This window comes from Hypanus sabinus, chromosome 28, assembly GCF_030144855.1.
Source record: "Hypanus sabinus isolate sHypSab1 chromosome 28, sHypSab1.hap1, whole genome shotgun sequence".
NCBI classification, from domain to species: Eukaryota; Metazoa; Chordata; class Chondrichthyes; order Myliobatiformes; family Dasyatidae; genus Hypanus; species Hypanus sabinus.
Window position 1 is genome coordinate 42,530,361 of NC_082733.1, and position 19,496 is coordinate 42,549,856.

Below are 19,496 nucleotides of genomic sequence, written 5' to 3' on the forward strand. Positions count from 1 at the left end.
TGCCCACAGTACGGTACGGTAGCCTCACGTAGCCACGGTAGCATCACGGTCAGTGTGATGCAATTACAGCTCGTGGGATTCCAGAGTTTGGAGTTCAATTCCGTCACCACGTGTAAGGAGTCTGTACATTCTCCCCATGACCGCGTGGTGATCCGCTTCCCCCCCACAGTCCAAAGTCATACCAGTAGAAAGTCATACAGTAAAATATTTACTAATTCTGTTTATTGAGGTATAGTGCAGAATCGGCCCCTCAAGCCACACTGCACAGCAACCTCTGATTTAACCCTAGCCTAATCACGGGACTATTTACAATGACCAATTAACCTCCCAGCCAGTGTGTCTTTGGAGTGTGGGAGGTAACTGGAGCACCTGTGGGAAACCCATGCGGTCACAAGGAGAACGTACAAACTCCTTACAGGCAGCGACAGGAATAAATATTGAGTGTTTTATGATACATTTGCTGGCTCCTGAAGCCACCTAGAGCAGAGCTCTCCACATTCTGTCTCCTGTGTGGATGCCGTTCCTTTCTCCGAGATTCCCATCTCCACTGCGTCTGCTGTCAAGGTGAAGCTTTCTAGTCCAGGACATCGGAAGTGTCCTTCCTCAGGAAGCCTGGCTTCCCTTCTGCTCAAGTTGATGGAGCCTGTTTCTCGTACTTCTGCTGTCACCCCACCTCCTTCCAGACACAACATATTTGAGCTCTGGTTCCAGCCTCCTGATCAGAACTCAGTTGGGGGGGGTCCCAACATTTTTTATGCCATGGACCCCGACCATTAACTGAGGGGTCAGTGGACCCCAGGTTGGGAACCCCTGAACTAGAAGATGCCCTTCCACTTCTAAGGGTCTAACTTCTTAAAAACTCCCTTGACATCTCTCATCTTCCATTCTTGCTTCACCTGACCTATCGTCATTTAATAATCACTCCCATAAATCTCCTTGGGACAAGTTGTTACACTGAAGACTTTATATAAATCAAAGCTGTAAACGTTGTCATGTTCTCAGTATTATGCTTACTTGCACATTTTGTCTTCTTGCACACTGCACATCAGTGTTTGTCAGTCTTTGTGTCTTCTTGTGCAGTCTCCAACAGAATCCATTGTTTCTTTTTTTCCATGTAAATACCTGCAAGAAAATGAATTCCAACGTGGCATTTATGTACTTTGATAATAGGGCTGAAACGGTTGCCACAAGAGGACACGGGTTTAAGGTGCTGGGGAGTAGGTACAGAGGAGATGTCAAGTGTAGGTTTTTTACTCAGAGAGTGGTGAGTGCATGGAATGGGCTGCCGGCAACGGTGGTGGAGGTGGATACGATAGGGTCTTTTAAGAGACTTTTGGATAGGTACATGGAGCTTAGAAAAATAGAGGGCTATGGGGAAGTCTAGTAATTTCCAAGGTATGGGCATGTTTGGTACAACTTTGTGGGCCAAAGGGCCTGTATTGTGCTGTAGGTTTTCTATGTTTCTATAAATTTACTTTGAACTTTGATGTGATGCAGCAGTAATAGTTATTGTGGGTATGCTATGGTGGTACAGAATGTGTGGTGACACTTGCAGGATGCCCCAGCGCCTTAGCTTGTTAACACAAAAGATGCATTTCACTGTAGATTTCCTGCATGCCCCAGTGTCAGCTGTTGCAGCCGCCCAGGGAAGGAGCCGGTGTGGGAGAGAGCTGAACTCTGCACTGCGTTGAAAGCTGGTCCCTCCCATTGGTGCTGCCCTCCAGAGTGCTGTGGTACTGTGTTTTGCACCTTGGCCCTGCAGGAACACTTGTTTCATTTGGCTGTATTCATGTACATGGCTGAATGACAATTAAACTTAAACTGTACTTGCTGTAGATGTTTGAATTTTGAATCTTGACTAGTCACAGTAGCCAGTCAACAACAGATGGTGTTTTAGGCAATTAAATTCCTCAGTGAGAAAACCATTGATCTATTCATCTTTCCTGTAAAGCATGTGACATTTCAATTCTCTTTTATATATTTATTTACTCAACTTGTCAATGTGGAACAGCCCCTTCTGGCCCGATGAGCCATGCCACCAGCAACTCACCTATTCAACCCTAACCTAATTACAGGACAATTAACTATGACCAATTAATCCACTAACCAGTACAACTTTGGAATGTGGGAGGAAACCCGAACACCCGGCGGAGAGAACATACAAATCCCTTACAGGCAGCAACAGAATTGAACTTTCAACTCCACCACTCCAAGCTTTAATAGCATCGCACTAACTGCTATGCTACCCTGGCATCCGCAATGTGGTTCATGAACTGTTATTTTCTGAAAGAAATCTAATCTCAGTTTGATTTAGTCAACTGCCTGCCCTCTAAAGACTCCGTTCCATCTATGAAATACTATTTCCACAGGTTAGATTTTAATTTACCTTTATTTAGTTTAGGAATCAATTGTGAATTCTATGTCAAAGTGAAGTATCTTGTCAGAGTACTGTACTACAGCACAGAAACAGGCCCTTCAGCCCATCTAGTCCATGTCAAATTGTTATTGTCGAATCCCATTGACCGTGCCCCACCCATCCATTTACTTATTCAAGCTTTTCTTAAAAGTTGAAATCAAACCCACATCCACCATTTCCGCTAGCAACTCTCACCACCACCCCCTGAGCAAAGAGATTCTGCCTCAAATTCCCTTCAACCGTCTCACTTTTCACTCTTAATCCATGCCCTCTAAGTCTAGTCTCACCCAACCACAGTAGAAAAAGCCTACTTGCATTTACTCTATTTATACCCCTCACAACCTTGTATGCCTCTATCAAATCTCCCCACATTCTCCTACACTCCAGGAAATGAAGTCCTTGCCTATTCAATCTTTCCCGGAAACTCAGGTTCTCAAGTCCCAACAACATCCTTGTAGATTTTCACTGCACTCTTTAAATCTTATTGAATCTTTCCTGTGGGTAGGTGACCAGAACTGCAACATCTTGGACTTCAACATAACTGAAATGCCCTTTAGCAGTGTTCTGACTATGTGGTATGTGAGACCACTTGTAGTTTGGACCTCTCAGGCATTCAGCCTGGCTTTGTTCAAATGAACATCAGAACATCAGGGAAAAAAAAACAGAAGGCCATTCGGCTCCTCAAACCTGTACCAATTGTGCCCCAAATCCATTTCCTCACCCAATCAGATTTAGGCCCCGAGCTCCTGACTCGCTGATGACAGAAACCTGAACACTGGGCCTTGGACTCTGGCCTCACCGATTCGCACCCCTAGAGGATCACTGTCACTTGTGCTTCCTGCCCACATAGAACTCTGACCCCACAACTTACCAATGACTCATTGTATGCGACATCCGATTTATCACACCTATCCATGTCGCTAGCACAGAACAGAGGCCTGGACTCTGACCTGCCTTCTAACTCCCCCACATCCCTGTCTCTAAATCCTAACTCCCTGCTCTGTCCACAAAACCATCCCTAGAAATTAATGAACAATCAAAGAGCAACCAAGCCTGAGCCATGACAATGACTACAGCTCGGTGCAGTCTTGACTAGTAGACAATCCACACATCCTTTAAAAACATCATCTTTGAGCTGATGACAACTACAGACTGAGTATCCACAGTCCTCTGAAAGGTGAAAGTTCTTCACATCTCAGTTTTAAATGGTGTTCCCTTATCCTTAAACCCTGCCATTACTAACCACCTCCATTTATTTATCTTTAGGAGTGCATTAAATGGGTCAATATTTAATATAATTTTCATGTATTCAGGAGGCTCTCCATACTGCTCAGTAAAGTAGCCAGCACCCACCCCCCAGACATTCTCTGTTCCCCACACCCCCATTGGACAGAAGATACGAAAGCCTGAAAGCATGTAGCACCGGTCTCGAGGACAGCTTCGACCCTGCTGTTGTCAAACTCTTGAACAGATAAGATGGACTCTTCTCCCTTCAATTTACCTTGTTGTGATCTGGCACTTTAATATTTATCTGCACTCCACTTTTTCAGCAGCTTTCATTCTCCATTATTATTGTCTTACCTTATTCAAAGTACAAAGTTCCACATTCAAAATGAAATTTATTATCAAACTACATATATGTGACCCTGAAATTCATTTTCCTGTGGGCATTCAAAAACTGTGCAAAAATCTTAAGCAGATATATATAGCTCGGGTGCCAAAGACTTTTGCACAGCCCTGTAGTAATTTTATGTATTACACTGTACTGCTACCACCAAAAAAATTCATGACGCATGTGAGTGATGATAAACCTGATTCTGATGTGGGTCTCTATTGTGAACTGAGAGTGGGAAGGGGACAGGGCGAGGGGAATCATGGATGGGAAAAGGGGAAGGGAGAGGGGAGGGAGTGGGAAGAACCAGAGAGATATTCTGTAATGATCAATAAACCAATTGTTTGGAATCAAATAACCTTGCCTAGTGTTTCAGGGCTGGTTGTGTCTGCACCCGCTCACCACCTCCCCACTCTTCTCTGCCACCTGTCCCACACCCCTCCTACAGCACTCCACCCTCACCATTCCCAACATCCTTTGCTCCCGCCAGACTTACAAACTCACTCTCCACTCACGTTGACAAATACAGTACCGTGCAAAAGTCTTAGGCACCCTGGCTATATCTAAGTGCCTAAGACTTTTTCAGTACTGTACTCGATGAATCCAATAACCATAATAAAACCAATGCACTGTGTAATGATCTGATGTGTACGAACAGTATGCAAGTCAAGCTTTTCACTGTATCTTTGGGTATTTAACAATAATAAATGAATACCAGTATCAAATCTCCAGGCCAGCGCAGGAACAAAAGCAAACAGGACAAAAGTGTTGCCAAGCCTGCTGTAGGTGGAGGGATGTCCAAACATTTCCATGGATGGCTTCCGACTGCATGGAAACTTCCCACTGCAGCTGTGCCGTTGTTTAAGAGCTGCTGTACTGTGGGGAAAGCACTGACAGGAGACACATGGAGCTGGTGATGCACGAAAGCGAATTGTTCGATCAGAGGGAACACAAGCACCAATTGAAATCTACACTTAGTGGTACCTTCTTTAACTAATAAAGTGGCCATTGAGTGTATTCATGGCCATCTGCTGCTGTAGCCCGTCCACTTCAGGGTTCGATGTGTTGTGCATTCAGAGATGCTCTTCTGCACACCACTGTTCTAACACATTATTTGAGTTACTGTGGCCTTCCTGTCAGCTTGAACCAGTCTGGCCATCCTCCTCTCACCCCTCTCATTAACACCACTCACTGGATTTTTTTTGTTAACTTTCACACCATTCTCTGTGAACTCTAGATGTTGTTGTGTATGAAAATCCCAGTTTCTGAGACACTCAAACCACCCCACCTGGCACCAACAATTATTCCATGGTCAAAGTCTCTTAAATCACATTTCATCCCTATTCTGATTTTTGGTCTGAACAAACTTGACCGTGCCTGCATGCTTTTATGCATTGACTTCCTGCACATGATTGGCTGATTATGCATTTGCATTAATGAGCAAGTGTAAAAATGTCACTAATAGTGACAACTTACTGTACCCGTGGCACAAAATCCAACAAAGCTGTGCCTTAAATTCCAGCGGGCCGAAAGTGAGTGAGAGACACCACTTTCACCCAGAGGCTGATTGCCATTCGGAGCGACTGGTCGAGGCTGGTATGTTAACAACATCTAAAAAGCACTTGGACAGGTACAGGGATAGGAAAGGTTTAGAGGGATACAGGCCAAATGCAGGCAAGTGGGTCTAACATAGATGGAATCTTGTTCAGGCATGGGCCATCGATGTGTTTTACTGTATCTGTCAATGTAAACATGATAAATAAACTTAAATCATGAATCTTTGGTTTGAAGGGCCTGTTTCCATGCTGTATAACTCTATCCAGGGTCAGCGTTCATACCGAGCCTTGATGTCCACCTTTACTGTTCCTCCAGCAGACCTTCATGCTCCACCATGGGCACTAGCCTCTCCAGCATCCAGTACATCTCAAAAAGGCGTTGTCCATCATTAAATACCCCCATCACCCAGGACATACCCTCCTCTCATTGCTACCATCTATATACATATTGCACTGTACTGCTGCTGCAAAATTAACAAATTTCACAACATATGCTGGTGATATTAAATGGATTTGGGTTCCTACCAATCCCTTCACTTAGAGTGAAGGTGGAGGGGTGGGAAAGAGAGATTCTGGAAAGAGATTCCAGAGCTCGTGACAGAAAGATTAAAATCAGGAATGCTGAGAGCTAGAGCTAAGATCTCAAATACACGATTCAAGGCAATCAATCGGCTGTTTGAAAATTGAAATAAGACCAGAAAGTGTTAGAAACACTCAGCAGGTCAGGTAGCATCTATGGAGGCAGAAGTAGAGTTAATGTTTTAGATCCAAGACCCTTCAACAGAAAATCAATAGATTGTTAGATGTCGAGTTTAATCAAAGCAAAAAAAAATTCTTTATTCAACCACACAATTTCAAAAACAAAACAGAGTCAATCCCAACAAACTAAAATGCAAAGTCTGCAACTCACAGGTCCAAAATCTCCTCAACGTATGTAAATTCCACTTAGAACCACTACTCAGGTAGATAAAGGTAGCAAGCTCTCAAACAAATAGGTGACAACACAAGGTTAAAGTACGTTTTGTTAGTTACAGGTGAGCTTCTCTTGTGTGTAAAAGGTTACAAAAGAGACACAACAATATTCCATTCAAGCTCGCAAAAAGATTTCTTCCAGACGATCTCCCTGAAAACAGAGCAGAGTTCATTAATAACTACCCACATTAAATAGGAGATGACTTCATTATCAATTGTTCGCAAGGGAGGAGCGAGTTATCGTGAGTGGGTTTTGAGGGACCTATTAAATAAGGAGAGATGAGGTTAGATATGTGGGGCTTTAGAGAGCAGGGGCTCCCAATCTTTATATGCCATGAACCCCCATCATTAACCAAGGGGTCTGTGAACCCCAGGATGGGAACCCCTGGTTTAGATGATATTACAAGTCCATAAGACCACAAGATTAGGAGCAGAATTTGGCTATTCAGACCATCAGGTCTGCTACGCTATCCCATCGTATCTGATTTATTATCCCTCTCAACCCCATTCTTCAGCCTTCTCCCTGTAAGCTTTGACACCCTTACTAATCAAGAACCTATCAACTGCTTTAAATATACCCAATGACCTCGCCTCCACAGCTGTCTGTGTCAATGATTTCTACAGACTCCCCACCCTCTGGCTAAAGAAGTTCCTCCTCATCTTTGTTTAAAGGGATGTCCTTCTGTTCTGAGGCTGTGCTCTCTGGTCCTAGACTCCCCCACTATGGGAAACATCCTCACTAGGCCTTTTAACATGTGATAGGTTTCGATGAGACCGCCCCCCCCCCATCCCCCCATTCTTCTAAACTCCAGTGAATACAGTCCCAGGGCAATCAAATGCTTCTCATGTGTTAACCCTTTCTTTTCCAGAATCGGTCTCATGAACCATCTTTGAATCCTTGCTAATGACAGCACAACACATGTACAAACAATTTTTATATGAATAAATTGTTCATTATGCTTAAATTTTTTTTAATTGATACACCACAGAAAACATCCCATCTGGATCTATCATATCTTGGTACAGCAACAGTTTAAAAAAATCAACTCAAACTAGTTGTATTCCACTCAACTACACACATTTCAACTGTGGAAATCCTTTGCCAGGGGACGTGTTCATTGGGATTTGCAGATGATGATACAACCACACTCAGGAATCTCATTTTGGCTGTACTACCACCCTGGTGTTACAACTCCCCACATTTCAGAAAAAAACCCCTAGCATTAACTATGTGTCATTAGACACCATCAAATTACACAGAGTCCCAGTCTCTATCAGTTTTTACCGATGCATCACAGAATGCATTCGTCTGGATGCATTATAGCTTGGTACGGCAACAGCCCTGCACGTTGTGGACACAGCTCAGCACAAACTAGGCTGAGTCTATGAACTCTGTCTACACCTCACTGTCTCAGTAAAGCAGCCGGCATAATCATAGACCCCATTGCCCTGGACAGTCTCCCTTCTCCTCTCTCCCATCAGGCAGAAGATACAAAATCCAGAAGCAGGTTCAAGGACAGCTTCTACCCATTGTTATCAGACAATTGAATTGTTCCCTGATACAATAAAATGGACTCTTGACCTCATAATCTAACATTTGTGATCTGGCACCTCAGTGTCTACCCTCCCTGCACTTTCACATTACTTTGCACTGTGTTATTGATTTACCTTGTTCTACCTCTATTCACTGTCTAATGATCTGATCCGTATAAACAGTTTGCATGACAAGCTTTTCACTCGATCTCAGTACATGTTACAATAATAAATCAATTCCAATTCCAAAAAAGGCCACAAGGTTTGTTGGATGCTGCAGGGTTGGACAGATAAGATATGGGAGGTGCAAACAGGTCCTTGTGGAGGTGTGCGGACATGTGAGTGTCAGAGGAACGGAGCAGGCCGGGCAGCATCTACGGAGGGGAAATGGACACTCAATGTTACGGGTCAAGACCCTTCATCAGGACTCAACGTGTTCGCAACTCAGAACCTGTGGGTGACTGTTTTCAATGACGCTGTTGATGTGTACCAGCAAGTGTTTCATCTGTTTGTTGGCACAGTTTTCATTAATCATGGGCAGCCCATCAGATACTGGCTGCATGATTGGTGGTCTGACAATACCCTTCAATATTCTACTGCAGGCTAACTGTAAACAGTCTCTCTCTCCCAGCCAGCTTTATCCAAAGGTTCTTTATCAGTGACAGCTGATCAGGACACATCATTCAACTTTACCCACAGGGTAACTAGCCAGTGGTAGAATGGCAGGTAAGAGGAACAGCATGAAAGTCAGAAACACAAGAGATACTGAAGATGCTGGAGTAACACCTCCAACCCAAGAACATCACCCACGAACCCATGACATGAACACCAATTTCGCCAACTTCTGGTAATTTCTTCCCATTCTTCCTTCTTTCCTTTTTCCATTCCTCATTCTGGTTCCCCTTCCACCCTTCCTCCTGGACTTCAACTCACTCTAGTTCCCTCTTCCTTCATTTTCTCCCATGGCCCACTGTCTTCTCCTATCAGATTTCTTCTTCTTCAGCTTTTACCACTTCCACCTATCACCATTAAGCTTCTTGCTTCATCTCACCTTCCCCCTCACCTGGTCTCCCCTATCACCTGCCAGCTTGCCCTCTTCCCCCCACCCCCACCACCTTCTTATTCTGTCTCTTCCCCCTTCCTTTCCAATCCTGAAACACCAATTGTTTATTCCTCTCCATAGATGCTGAATTCCTTCAGCATTTTGTGTGCATTGCTCTGGATTTCCAGCATCTGCAGAACCTCCCATCTTTGTGTTGCTGCAAATAACTTCTTTATTGCCCCTGTGTGTATGTGCACTTGTGCAAATAACGTCGACTTTGGATCTTTAACGGCCTGTTTCTGCATTGTAAATTCTATATGATTTACCTCTTGTGTCGATGGCCATTTTGTGCCACGAAGTGAGGACCATATCCAGAGCCTTCTTCTGTACATCACCCAGTTCCTTCAGCTGGGCAGGTGTCACTGCCACCGCCTGCTGGTAATTAAACATGCGAATCTGGGCCGGACTAAATACCACCTGCCACACGAAGGAATGAGGGAGATCAGCAAAATACATCTGAACTTGCATAACTTATTCCAGCCTGTACTAGCTGGAGTTTAGAAGAATGAGGGGGAATTGGAGGCAGCACAGTGGTTAATGTAACCCTATTACAGCGCCAGTGACCCGGGTTCAATTCTCATCACCGTCTGTGGGGAGTTTGTACTGTACGTTCTCCCCGTGATCGTGTGGGTTTCCTCCAGGTGCTCCGGTTTCCTCCCACTGTCCAAGGATGTACAGGCCAGTAGGCTAATTGGTCATGTGGGGGTAATTAGGTAGCATGGGCTCATTGGGCCGGAAGGGCCTGTGACCGTGCAGGATCTCTAAATAAAATAAAAATAAAAATAATTGGGAGCATTCATTGGATGAGATTGTCTGGAAGCAGCTGAGGAAATGTTGCACTCTTGGAGATGAAGACCAGAAGACCATACGTAAGACATGGGAGCAGATTTAGCCCATTTGCCCTATCAAGTCTTTACAATTTGATTTTAAGAGTGTTATTAATGTGAATGTTAAAAGTGTCTGAATGATACTGACTTACAGACAATAAAAATCAGCAGTGGGAATTCACCTGGGTCACCCGTACTGTAAAGCATCGTGTTAACCACTATGCTATCATGCTGTCCCAATAACCAATTAACCTGCCCGGTCTGACTTTAGACTGTGGGAGGAAACCAGGGGATTGGGAGAAAGCCCATGAGTTCCTCAGAGATTCCTTACAGAGGATGCCAGGATTGAACTTCGAATTCTGGAACACCCTGAGCAGTAAGAGAATCACGCTGACAGCTATGCTACCAGAACAAAGGTCAGAGAGTGGAAATGGAAATCTCTCTCTGTAATATTACTTCAACAAAAGCTCCAGGAACAGCACTCGGGAGCTACAAGCCTATGACGATGGTGTCGGGAATGGGTTAAGAAATATTGGAATATTCCATCAATTGGAATAGCAGATACAAGAACACTTTAAAAAAAGAAAATTGTGATTTTTTTTAACAAGCTCTCACTAAGTTATATTTGAGTTGCAAGTGTTGTAATGTGGGAAACATGACTACAGGTGTCCTACTAACAGCAGAAACCAGATGAATGGTACTGTTTAAGGAACAAATACTAATTAACCCTTGCATTTCAAAATAGAGTCACATGCTCTCATTTACATGCAGAGTAAAGAGAAGCTTCAGCTCGATGTCTCACATCAAGGATTAACTGTATTCACCATATGCATTTACATGTGTTAGGAATTCGCTGTGATCTGTTGGCAAGGGTGTGACATGCAACAAAAAACAACATTCAGCAATTATAAGGAATGAACAACTATTTTAAAAAATAAAGTTAGAGGTTAAGGTATGGATATGGAATAAAATGTGCATAAATACCTACATGTAAACAGCATTATAAATAGTTTACAGTGCTTACAGTGCAGTGCAGTGCAACAACAGGGGCATTATATAGAGGAGTGTGAGGTGGGGCTTACACAAAAATCCCACATCCAGTTATGGAGCTCTCCCTCAGTCCTGCACTGAAGTGATAAGCCAGAAGTTTTGTGCACAGGGCCCGAGAATGGGATTTCAACTCAGAAGCATCTGACTCAGAGGGAGAGCTTGCTCCAAACCACTGGTGAAATGACAGAAAATAAAGATGCCGTATTGGAAACTTCCAAGAACCCTGGAGATAGGCAAAGTAAGATAGGCTGAATGGTCTCTGTCATCCAGATATATTTCTTATTATAACTTATGATAAGTTCTTTATATATTACACTGTGCTGCTACCGCAAAACAACAAATTTCACAACATACGATCAACTTAAACCTGATCCTGATTCTTATTATTTTTTTTTGCCCACAATTAATACCTTCAAAACCGAATGGGAGGGATACATTCAGCAACCCCCGATTTAACCCCAGCCAAATCACAGGACATTTTACAATGACCAATTAACCTGCTAATCTGTCCACCTTCGGACTGTGGAGGAAAGCTGAGCACCCAGTGGAAACCCACGCAGTCATGGGGAGGACGTACAAACTCCTTACAGGCAGAGGCGGGAAATGGACCTGGGTCACTGTTACTGCAATGTGTTGCGCTAACCACAATAAATGGGAGGAAGAAAAATGATACTATCTTTGAGAAACACACGAGGTGCTGGAGGAGCTCAGCAGGCAAGGCAGCATCTGTGGAGGGAAATGAACAGTCAATGTTTTGGGTTAAGACATTTCATCTGGACTGGGAAGAAAGGAGGCTGAAGAATAAAAAGCCAGAATAAAGAGGTGGAGGGAAAGAATGGAGCAAGAGCGGGAAGGTGATAGGTGGATTGAGGCAAGGGGCGGGGTGAGGGATGGCGCAGAGTGAGAACGATGTAAGAAGCTGGGAGCTGATAGGTGGATGTGACAAAGGGTTGAAGAAGGTGGGATCTGATAGGAGAGAGCACGGGACCACGGAATAAAGGGGAGGTGGGGAGAGGAACCAGAGGGATGAATATATGGGTGTGGGCAGATGGAGAGGGTGGGCAAGGGGAAAGGGATGGGTGATGGGGACAGAGGTGAGTGGCTACCTGTAGGTAGGTCAATCAATGTCCATGCCATCAAATCAGAATACAATCTAATCTGTGTTTACCCTTAATCTGGCAGTCGAGGAGGCCGAGGACAGACATTACAATGTGGGATCGAGAAGTGGGTTTAAAATGGCTGGATGCTAGACTAACGTCTGAGCTCTTCTTTGAAAGGGTTGAGCTGCTAAGCGGGACACATCTGGCAGGAAGTGCTGTGATCACGTTGTACACTTACTGAGAGTTTCTTTGGCGGCAGAGCTGCAATGGCGTTCGGCGTGAGGCCTTCAACCTGCTCTTTAACCAGCGAGGAGAGAACCATGTCTGGAAGACCAGCTATTCAGATTACAAAGAAAGAATGAAAACTAAATACTAAGTAAACTTCTATATGTACATTAGTTATAAAACAATAAAATATACATCGTCCCCTTCAATAGCTCCTACCTGGTTCTGAACTCTCTTAAACTCTGGCAAAGTCAAAGTAATTTATTATAAAAGTAAACATACAGCACTGTGCAAAAGTTTTATATAGATATGAGAGAGAGACAACCTAAGACTTTTGCACTACTGTAGTAATTCTGCTTATTGCACTGTACTGCTACCTATAAAAAAATCCAATACATATGTGAGTGACGACAAACCTGATTCTGATTTGGGTCTCTATTGTGGACTGAGAGTGGTAACGGTGCAGGGAGAGGGGAATCATTGTTGGGAAAAGGGGAAGGGAGAGGGGAGGGAGCAGGGAGACATTCTGAAATAAGACCATAAGATATAGGGGCAGAGTTAAAGCTCATCAGGTCTGCTCTACCATTTCATCATGGCTGATCCATTTTTTCTCTCAGCCCCAATCTCCTGTTTTCTCCCTGTATCTCTTCATGCCCTGACTAATCAAAAATCTATTAACCTCTGCTTTAAATATACATTAAAAACTTGGCCCCCAAAGCTGCCTGTGGGAACGAATTCCACAGATTCACCACCCTCTGGCTAAAGAAATTCCTCCTCATTTCCATTCTAAAAGGACACCCCTCTATTCTGAGGCTGTGCCCACCACAGGAAATCCTCTCCACATCCACTCTATCAAGGTCTTTCACCATTTGATAGGTTTCAATGAGGTCACCTCTCATTCTTCTGAATTCTAGTGAATGCAGACCCAGAGCCATCAAATGCTCTCCAAATGGCAAGTCAATCAATCCTGGAATAATTTTCGTGAACCACCTTTGAACCCTCTCCCCCAGTTTCAGCACATCCTTTCTAAGATAAGGGGCCCAAAACTGCTCACAATACTCCAAGTGAGGCCTCATCAGTGCTTTATAAATTCTCAACATCACATCCTTGCTTTTATATTCTGGTCCTCTTGAAATGAATGCTAACATTGCATTTGCCTTTCTCACCACTGACTCAACCTTTAGGGAATCCTGCAAGAGGACTCCCAAGTCCTTTTGCACCTCAGTTTTTTGTATTTTCTCTCCATTTAGAAAATTCTTTCTTTTACTTCTGCCAAAGTGCATGACCATACACTTCCCAACACTGTATCCCACCTGCCATTTCTTTGCCCATATTCAGAATCTGTCTAAGCCCTTCTGTAGCCTCTCTACTCCCTCAAAACTACCTGCCCCTCCATCTATTTTCATATCGTCTACACAGTTTGCAACAAAGCTATCAATTCCATCGTCCAAATCATTGACATATGACGTAAAAAGATTTGGTCCCAACACAGAACTCCACTAGTCACCGGCATCTAACCAGAAAAGGCTCCCTGTAGAAAAATTTGCCAAGAACAATCATGGTGATCATGATCGCCCATACATTACATGACACGGCATATATGTACTGCCACTGAGAAACAACTAACTTCCTGACATAAGGCAGCAGCAAATAAACCTGACTTTGATTCTTGATCAACTGACACGCTTGAGGTTTATGTTGTAATTGTGTCAGAGTGAGATGGACAAACCCAGTAACGGAATTAAATTGCAGATCAGCCTAGATCAAGTGAACTTGCAGAATAGATACAACTAATGGATTGAGGTAAGCTGCAGCCAGGAGGGTACACACCCTATAATGGAGAGAACTTGTAGTGATATCACCTTTCACCATCTCATTTACTCATGTGATCTTCCCATGATTAACAGCCAAGTTTCACGCAACACGGTGCCAGGCAGAGAGCAACAGGAAACCAACCCATAATCTGGAGGTCAAAGTTCAGGGATTGCTGAGTCTGGACATTGAAGTCCAAAGATCAAAGGCTGAGGTCTGAAGGACAAAGCCCTGGTTCAGTGTGTCCAAAGGTCGGAGGTCGTGAGACTGCAAGTCCAGGCCAGGGACTGGAGGATGAAGGCCTGGTCTGTGAGTCTGAGAGTCTGGGGATCCAGAGGCAGTCTACCCTGGGGTTTGAGACCTGTCTCTGAGTGGGTGGGAAAGGGGCTCACTTTGCTATTATTGTTGCTGTTGCTTGTGTTGTTCTGCTGAACTCTGCAGGCACACTACACTGGCACCACAACACCTGCGGGCTGGCCCCAGGACATCCTTAGGCTGTGTTGGTTGTTAACATAAACAAAGCATTTCATTGTATTGTGGCGACCCACTTTCTGCGCAGGCTCACAAATAGCTGGGAGAAACTTTGGTAATGCACCTCTGACATCACTTCTGCCCGGAGAGGGTGGGCGCTAGGGATTAAATGCCAGCACCGCAAAGTTTAAATAAACTAGTCTCGAAATGACTTACCGACTGCGTGTCATTGTCTCTAGCTCTGTATGTAGTACATCGCTATATTGGTGACCCTGACGGTCCAAACGGGATTTGGACCAAAGATGACCAATTCTTCATCTGTTCACGCAGTTTTGCTAAAACTGCCGACTTTCTGGACGCTGCGACCACGCGTGTGGTTTAGCCAAGCAGAAGCCCAGTTCCAGATTCGGCAGATATCCTCTGATTCCACACGTTACTACCACGTGGTGAGCGCCCTTGACCAGGAGACGGCCGCCCAGGTTGCAGATTTCATATAGTCGCCCCCAGAAGAAGGCAAATATGAAGCATTCAAAGTGCTGCTCATTAGGACCTTTGGCCTCTCACGGCGTGAACGGGGTGTCCGCCTGCTTCACCTGGACGGTTTGGGAGACAGATTGTTGTCAGCACTGATGAATGAGATGCTGTCCCTGGCTGACGGACACAAGCCCTGCCTCACATTCGAGCAAGCGTTCCTAGAGCAACTGTCCAAGGATATACATCTGCTGCTGGCCAACGCAGATTTCAGCAACCCCCGGAAGGTGGCGGCCCAGGCAGACGTGCTGTGGAAAGCCAAGAAGGAGGGCGTGGCGTCCGTCGGTCAGATTACCAGGCCACGCGCCCAACAGCAGACCAGTCCCAGCAGGGGGGCGCACACAACACAGAGGCAGGAGTGAGGAGGACAGTGAACAGTGGTGTTTCTACCACCAGTGGTGGGGCACAGAAGCCCGCTGTTGTCGCCCGCCCTGCAAGGGCCAGGGCCAGCTGCCACTAATGACTATGGCGGCTGGCCACCAGGACAGCCTCTTGTACATCTGGGACAAATAATCGGGACGCCACTTCTTGGTCGACACCGGAGCGGAAATCAGCATCTTGCCGCGGATGGGGTACAACACCAGGAAGGCCGGAAGGCACGTATCACCAGGCTCAAGGACACCTTCTACCCCACTTTTATAAGACTATGGAATGGTCCCTGGTTTGATAAGATGGTCCCTTGGCCTCAAAACGACCTCACCTACGCTGCACTTTCTCTGTAGCTGTTACACACTACTCTGCATTCTGTTACTGCTTTCCTTTGTACGGGGTGGCATGGCAGCGTAGGAGTTAGCGCCCTCGCTTTACAGCTGTAAGATCGGGGTTTGATTTCCACCACTGTCTGTAAAGAGTGTATGTTCCCCCGGTGACTGCTTCCTTTGGGCACTCATGTTTCCTCATACATTCCAAAAGGTGTACGGCAATGGTTAGGCTCCAAGGTTCATAGAAACATAGAAAATAGGTGCAGGAGTAGGCCATTCAGCCCTTCGAGCCTGCACCACCATTCAGTATGATCATGGCTGATCATCCAACTCAGAACCCTGTACCTGCTTTCTCTCCGTACCCCCTGATCCCTTTAGCCACAAGGGCCATATCTAACTTCCTCTTAAATATAGCCAATGAACTGGCCTCCACTGTCTCCTGTGGCAGAGAATTCCACAGATTCACCACTCTCTGTGTGAAGAAGTTTTTCCTCATCTCGGTCCTAAAAGGCTTCCTCTTTATCCTTAAACTGTGACCCCTCGTTCTGGACTTCCCCAACATTGGAAACAATCTTCCTGCATCTAGTCTGTCCATTCCCTTCAGAATTTTATACGTTTCAATAAGATCCCCCCTCAATCTTCTAAATTCCAGTGAGTATAAGCCTAGTTGATTCAGTCTTTCTTCATATGAAAGTCCTGCCATCTCAGGAATCAATCTGGTGAACCTTCTCTGTACTCCCTCTATGGCAAGAATGTCTTTCCTCAGATTAGGGGACCAAAACTGCACACAATATTCTAGGTGCGGTCTCACCAAGGCCTTGTACAACTGCAGTAGAACCTCCCTGCTCCTGTACTCAAATCCTTTTGCTATGAATGCCAACAAACCATTTGCCTTTTTCACCACCTGCTGTACCTGCATGCCCACCTTCAATGACTGGTGTACAATGACACCCAGGTCTCATTGCATCTCCCCTTTTCCTAATCGGCCACCGTTCAGATAATAATCTGTTTTCCTGTTCTTGCAACCAAAGTGGATAACTTCACATTTATCCACATTAAATTGCCATCTGCCAGCTTCGTGTCATCCACAAACTTGGAGATGCTACATTTAATTCCCTCATCTAAATCATTAATATATATTGTAAACAACTGGGGTCCCAGCACTGAGCCTTGCGGTACCCCACTAGTCACTGCCTGCCATTCTGAAAAGGTCCCGTTTACTTCCACTCTTTGCTTCCTGTCTGCCAACCAATTCTCTATCCACATCAATACCATACCCCCAATACCGTGTGCTTTAAGTTTGCACACTAATCTCCTGTGTGGGACCTTGTCAAAAGCCTTTTGAAAATCTAAATATACCATATCCACTGGCTCTCCCCTATCCACTCTACTAGTTACATCTTCAAAAAATTCTATAAGATTCATCAGGCATGATTTCCCTTTCACAAATCCATGCTGACTTTGTCCAATGATTTCACCTCTTTCCAAATGTGCTGTTATCACATCTTTGATAACCAACTCTAGCATTTTCCCCACCACCGATGTCAGACTAACTGGTTTATAGTTCCCTGGTTTCTCTCTCCCTCCTTTTTTAAAAAGTGGGGTTACATTAGCCACCCTCCAATCCTGAGGAACTAATCCAGAATCTAAGGAGTTTTGAAAAATTATCACTAATGCATCCACTATTTCTTGGGCTACTTCCTTAAGCACTCTGGGATGCAGACCATCTGGCCCTGGGGATTTATCTGCCTTTAATCCCTTCAATTTACCTATCACCACTTCCCTACTAACATGTATCTCCCTCAGTTCCTCCATCTCACTAGACCCTCGGTCCCTTACTATTTCTGGAAGATTATTTATGTCCTCCCTAGTGAAGACAGAACCAAAGTAGTTATTCAATTGGTCTGCCATGTCTTTGTTCCCTATGATCAATTCACCTGTTTCTGACTGTAAAGGACCTACGTTTGTCTTGACCAATCTTTTTCTTTTCATGTATCTATAAAAGCTTTTACAGTCAGTTTTTATGTTCCCTGCCAGCTTTCTCTCATAATCTTTTTTCCCTTTCCTAATTAAGCCCTTTGTCCTCCTCTCCTGGTCTCTGAATTTCTCTCAGTCCTCAGGTGTGCCGCTTTTTGCTGCTAATTTATATGTTTCTTCTTTGGACTTGATACTATCTCTAATTTCCCTTGTCATCCACAGGTGCACTACCTTCCCTGGTTTATTCTTTTGCCAAACTGGGATGAACAATCGTTGTAGTTCATCCATGCGAGCTTTAAATGCTTACCATTGCATATCCACCATCAACCCTTTAAGTATCATTTGCAGGTCTATCTTAGCTAATTCACATCTCATACCTTCAAAGTTACCCTTCTTTAAGTTCAGAACCTTTGTTTCTGAATTAACTATGTCACTCTCCATCTTAATGAAGAATTCCACCATATTATGGTCACTCTTACCCAAGGGGCCTCGCACGACAAGCTTGCTAACTAACCCTTCCTCATTGCTCAATACCCAATCTAGAATGGCCTGCTCTCTAGTTGGTTCAGAAAAACATCCCGCATACATTCCAAGAAATCCTCTTCCTCAGCACCCTTACCAATTTGGTTCACCCAATCTATATGTAGATTGAAGTCACCCATTATAACTACTGTTCCTTTATTGCATGCATTTCTAATTTCCTGTTTACTGCCATCCCCAACCTCACTACTACTGTTAGGTGGCCTGTACACAACTCCCATCAGCGTTTTCTGCCCCTTAGTGTTACGCAGCTCTACCCATATCAATTCCACATCCTCCAGGCTAATGTCCTTCCTCTCTATTGCGTTAATCTCCTCTCTAACCAGCAATGCTACCCCACCTCCTTTTCTTTCCTGTCTATCCCTCCTGAATATTGAATATCCCTGGATGTTGAGCTCCCATCCTTGGTCACCCTGGAGCCATGTCTCTGTGATCCCAATTATATCATATTCATTAATAACTATCTGCACATTCAATTCATCCACCTTGTTATGAATGCTCCTTGCATTGACACACAAAGCCTTCAGGCTTGTTTTTTCAACACTCTTAGCCCTTACACAATTATGTTGAAAAGTGGCTCTTTTTGCTTTTTTTGCCCTGGATTTGCCTGCCTGCCACTTTTACTTTTCACCTTACTACTTTTTGCTTCTACCCTCATTTTACACTCCTCTGTCTCTCTGCACTTGTTCCCATCCCCCTGCCACATTAGTTTAAAGCCTCCTGAACAGCAGTAGCAAATTCTTCCCCTAGGACATTGGTTCCAGTCCAGCCCAGGTGCAGACCGTCCTGTTTATACCGGTCCCACCTCCCCCAGAACTGGTTCCAATGCCACAGAAATTAGAATCCCTCCCCTTTGCACCATTTTTCAAGCCACGTATTCATCTGAAATATCCTCCTATTTCTACTCTGACTAGCACGTGGCACTGGTAGTAATCCAGAGATTATTACCTTTATGGTCCTACTTCTTAGTTTATCTCCTAACTCCCTAAATTCACCTTGTAGGACCTCATCCCGTTTTTTACCTATATCGTTGGTACCTATGTGAACCATGACCACTGGTTGTTCACCTTC

General features: G+C 44.5%; 1 protein-coding gene across 1 annotated transcript in view; it reads right to left on the reverse strand.

Moving 5' to 3' along the window:
- Window positions 1-6,396: 6,396 nt before the first annotated feature.
- Window positions 6,397-19,496, reverse strand: part of strc1 (stereocilin 1) — an 84,383-nt gene continuing 71,283 nt past the window's right edge. Inside the window, exons 23-25 of the mRNA XM_059952455.1 lie at window positions 12,407-12,504; window positions 9,458-9,608; window positions 6,397-6,707 (exon numbers count right to left, since the gene is read on the reverse strand). Of these exons, the coding sequence (XP_059808438.1) occupies window positions 6,613-6,707; window positions 9,458-9,608; window positions 12,407-12,504 (344 nt within the window). The 3' untranslated portion in view covers window positions 6,397-6,612. The remainder of the gene's footprint in view (window positions 6,708-9,457; window positions 9,609-12,406; window positions 12,505-19,496) is intronic.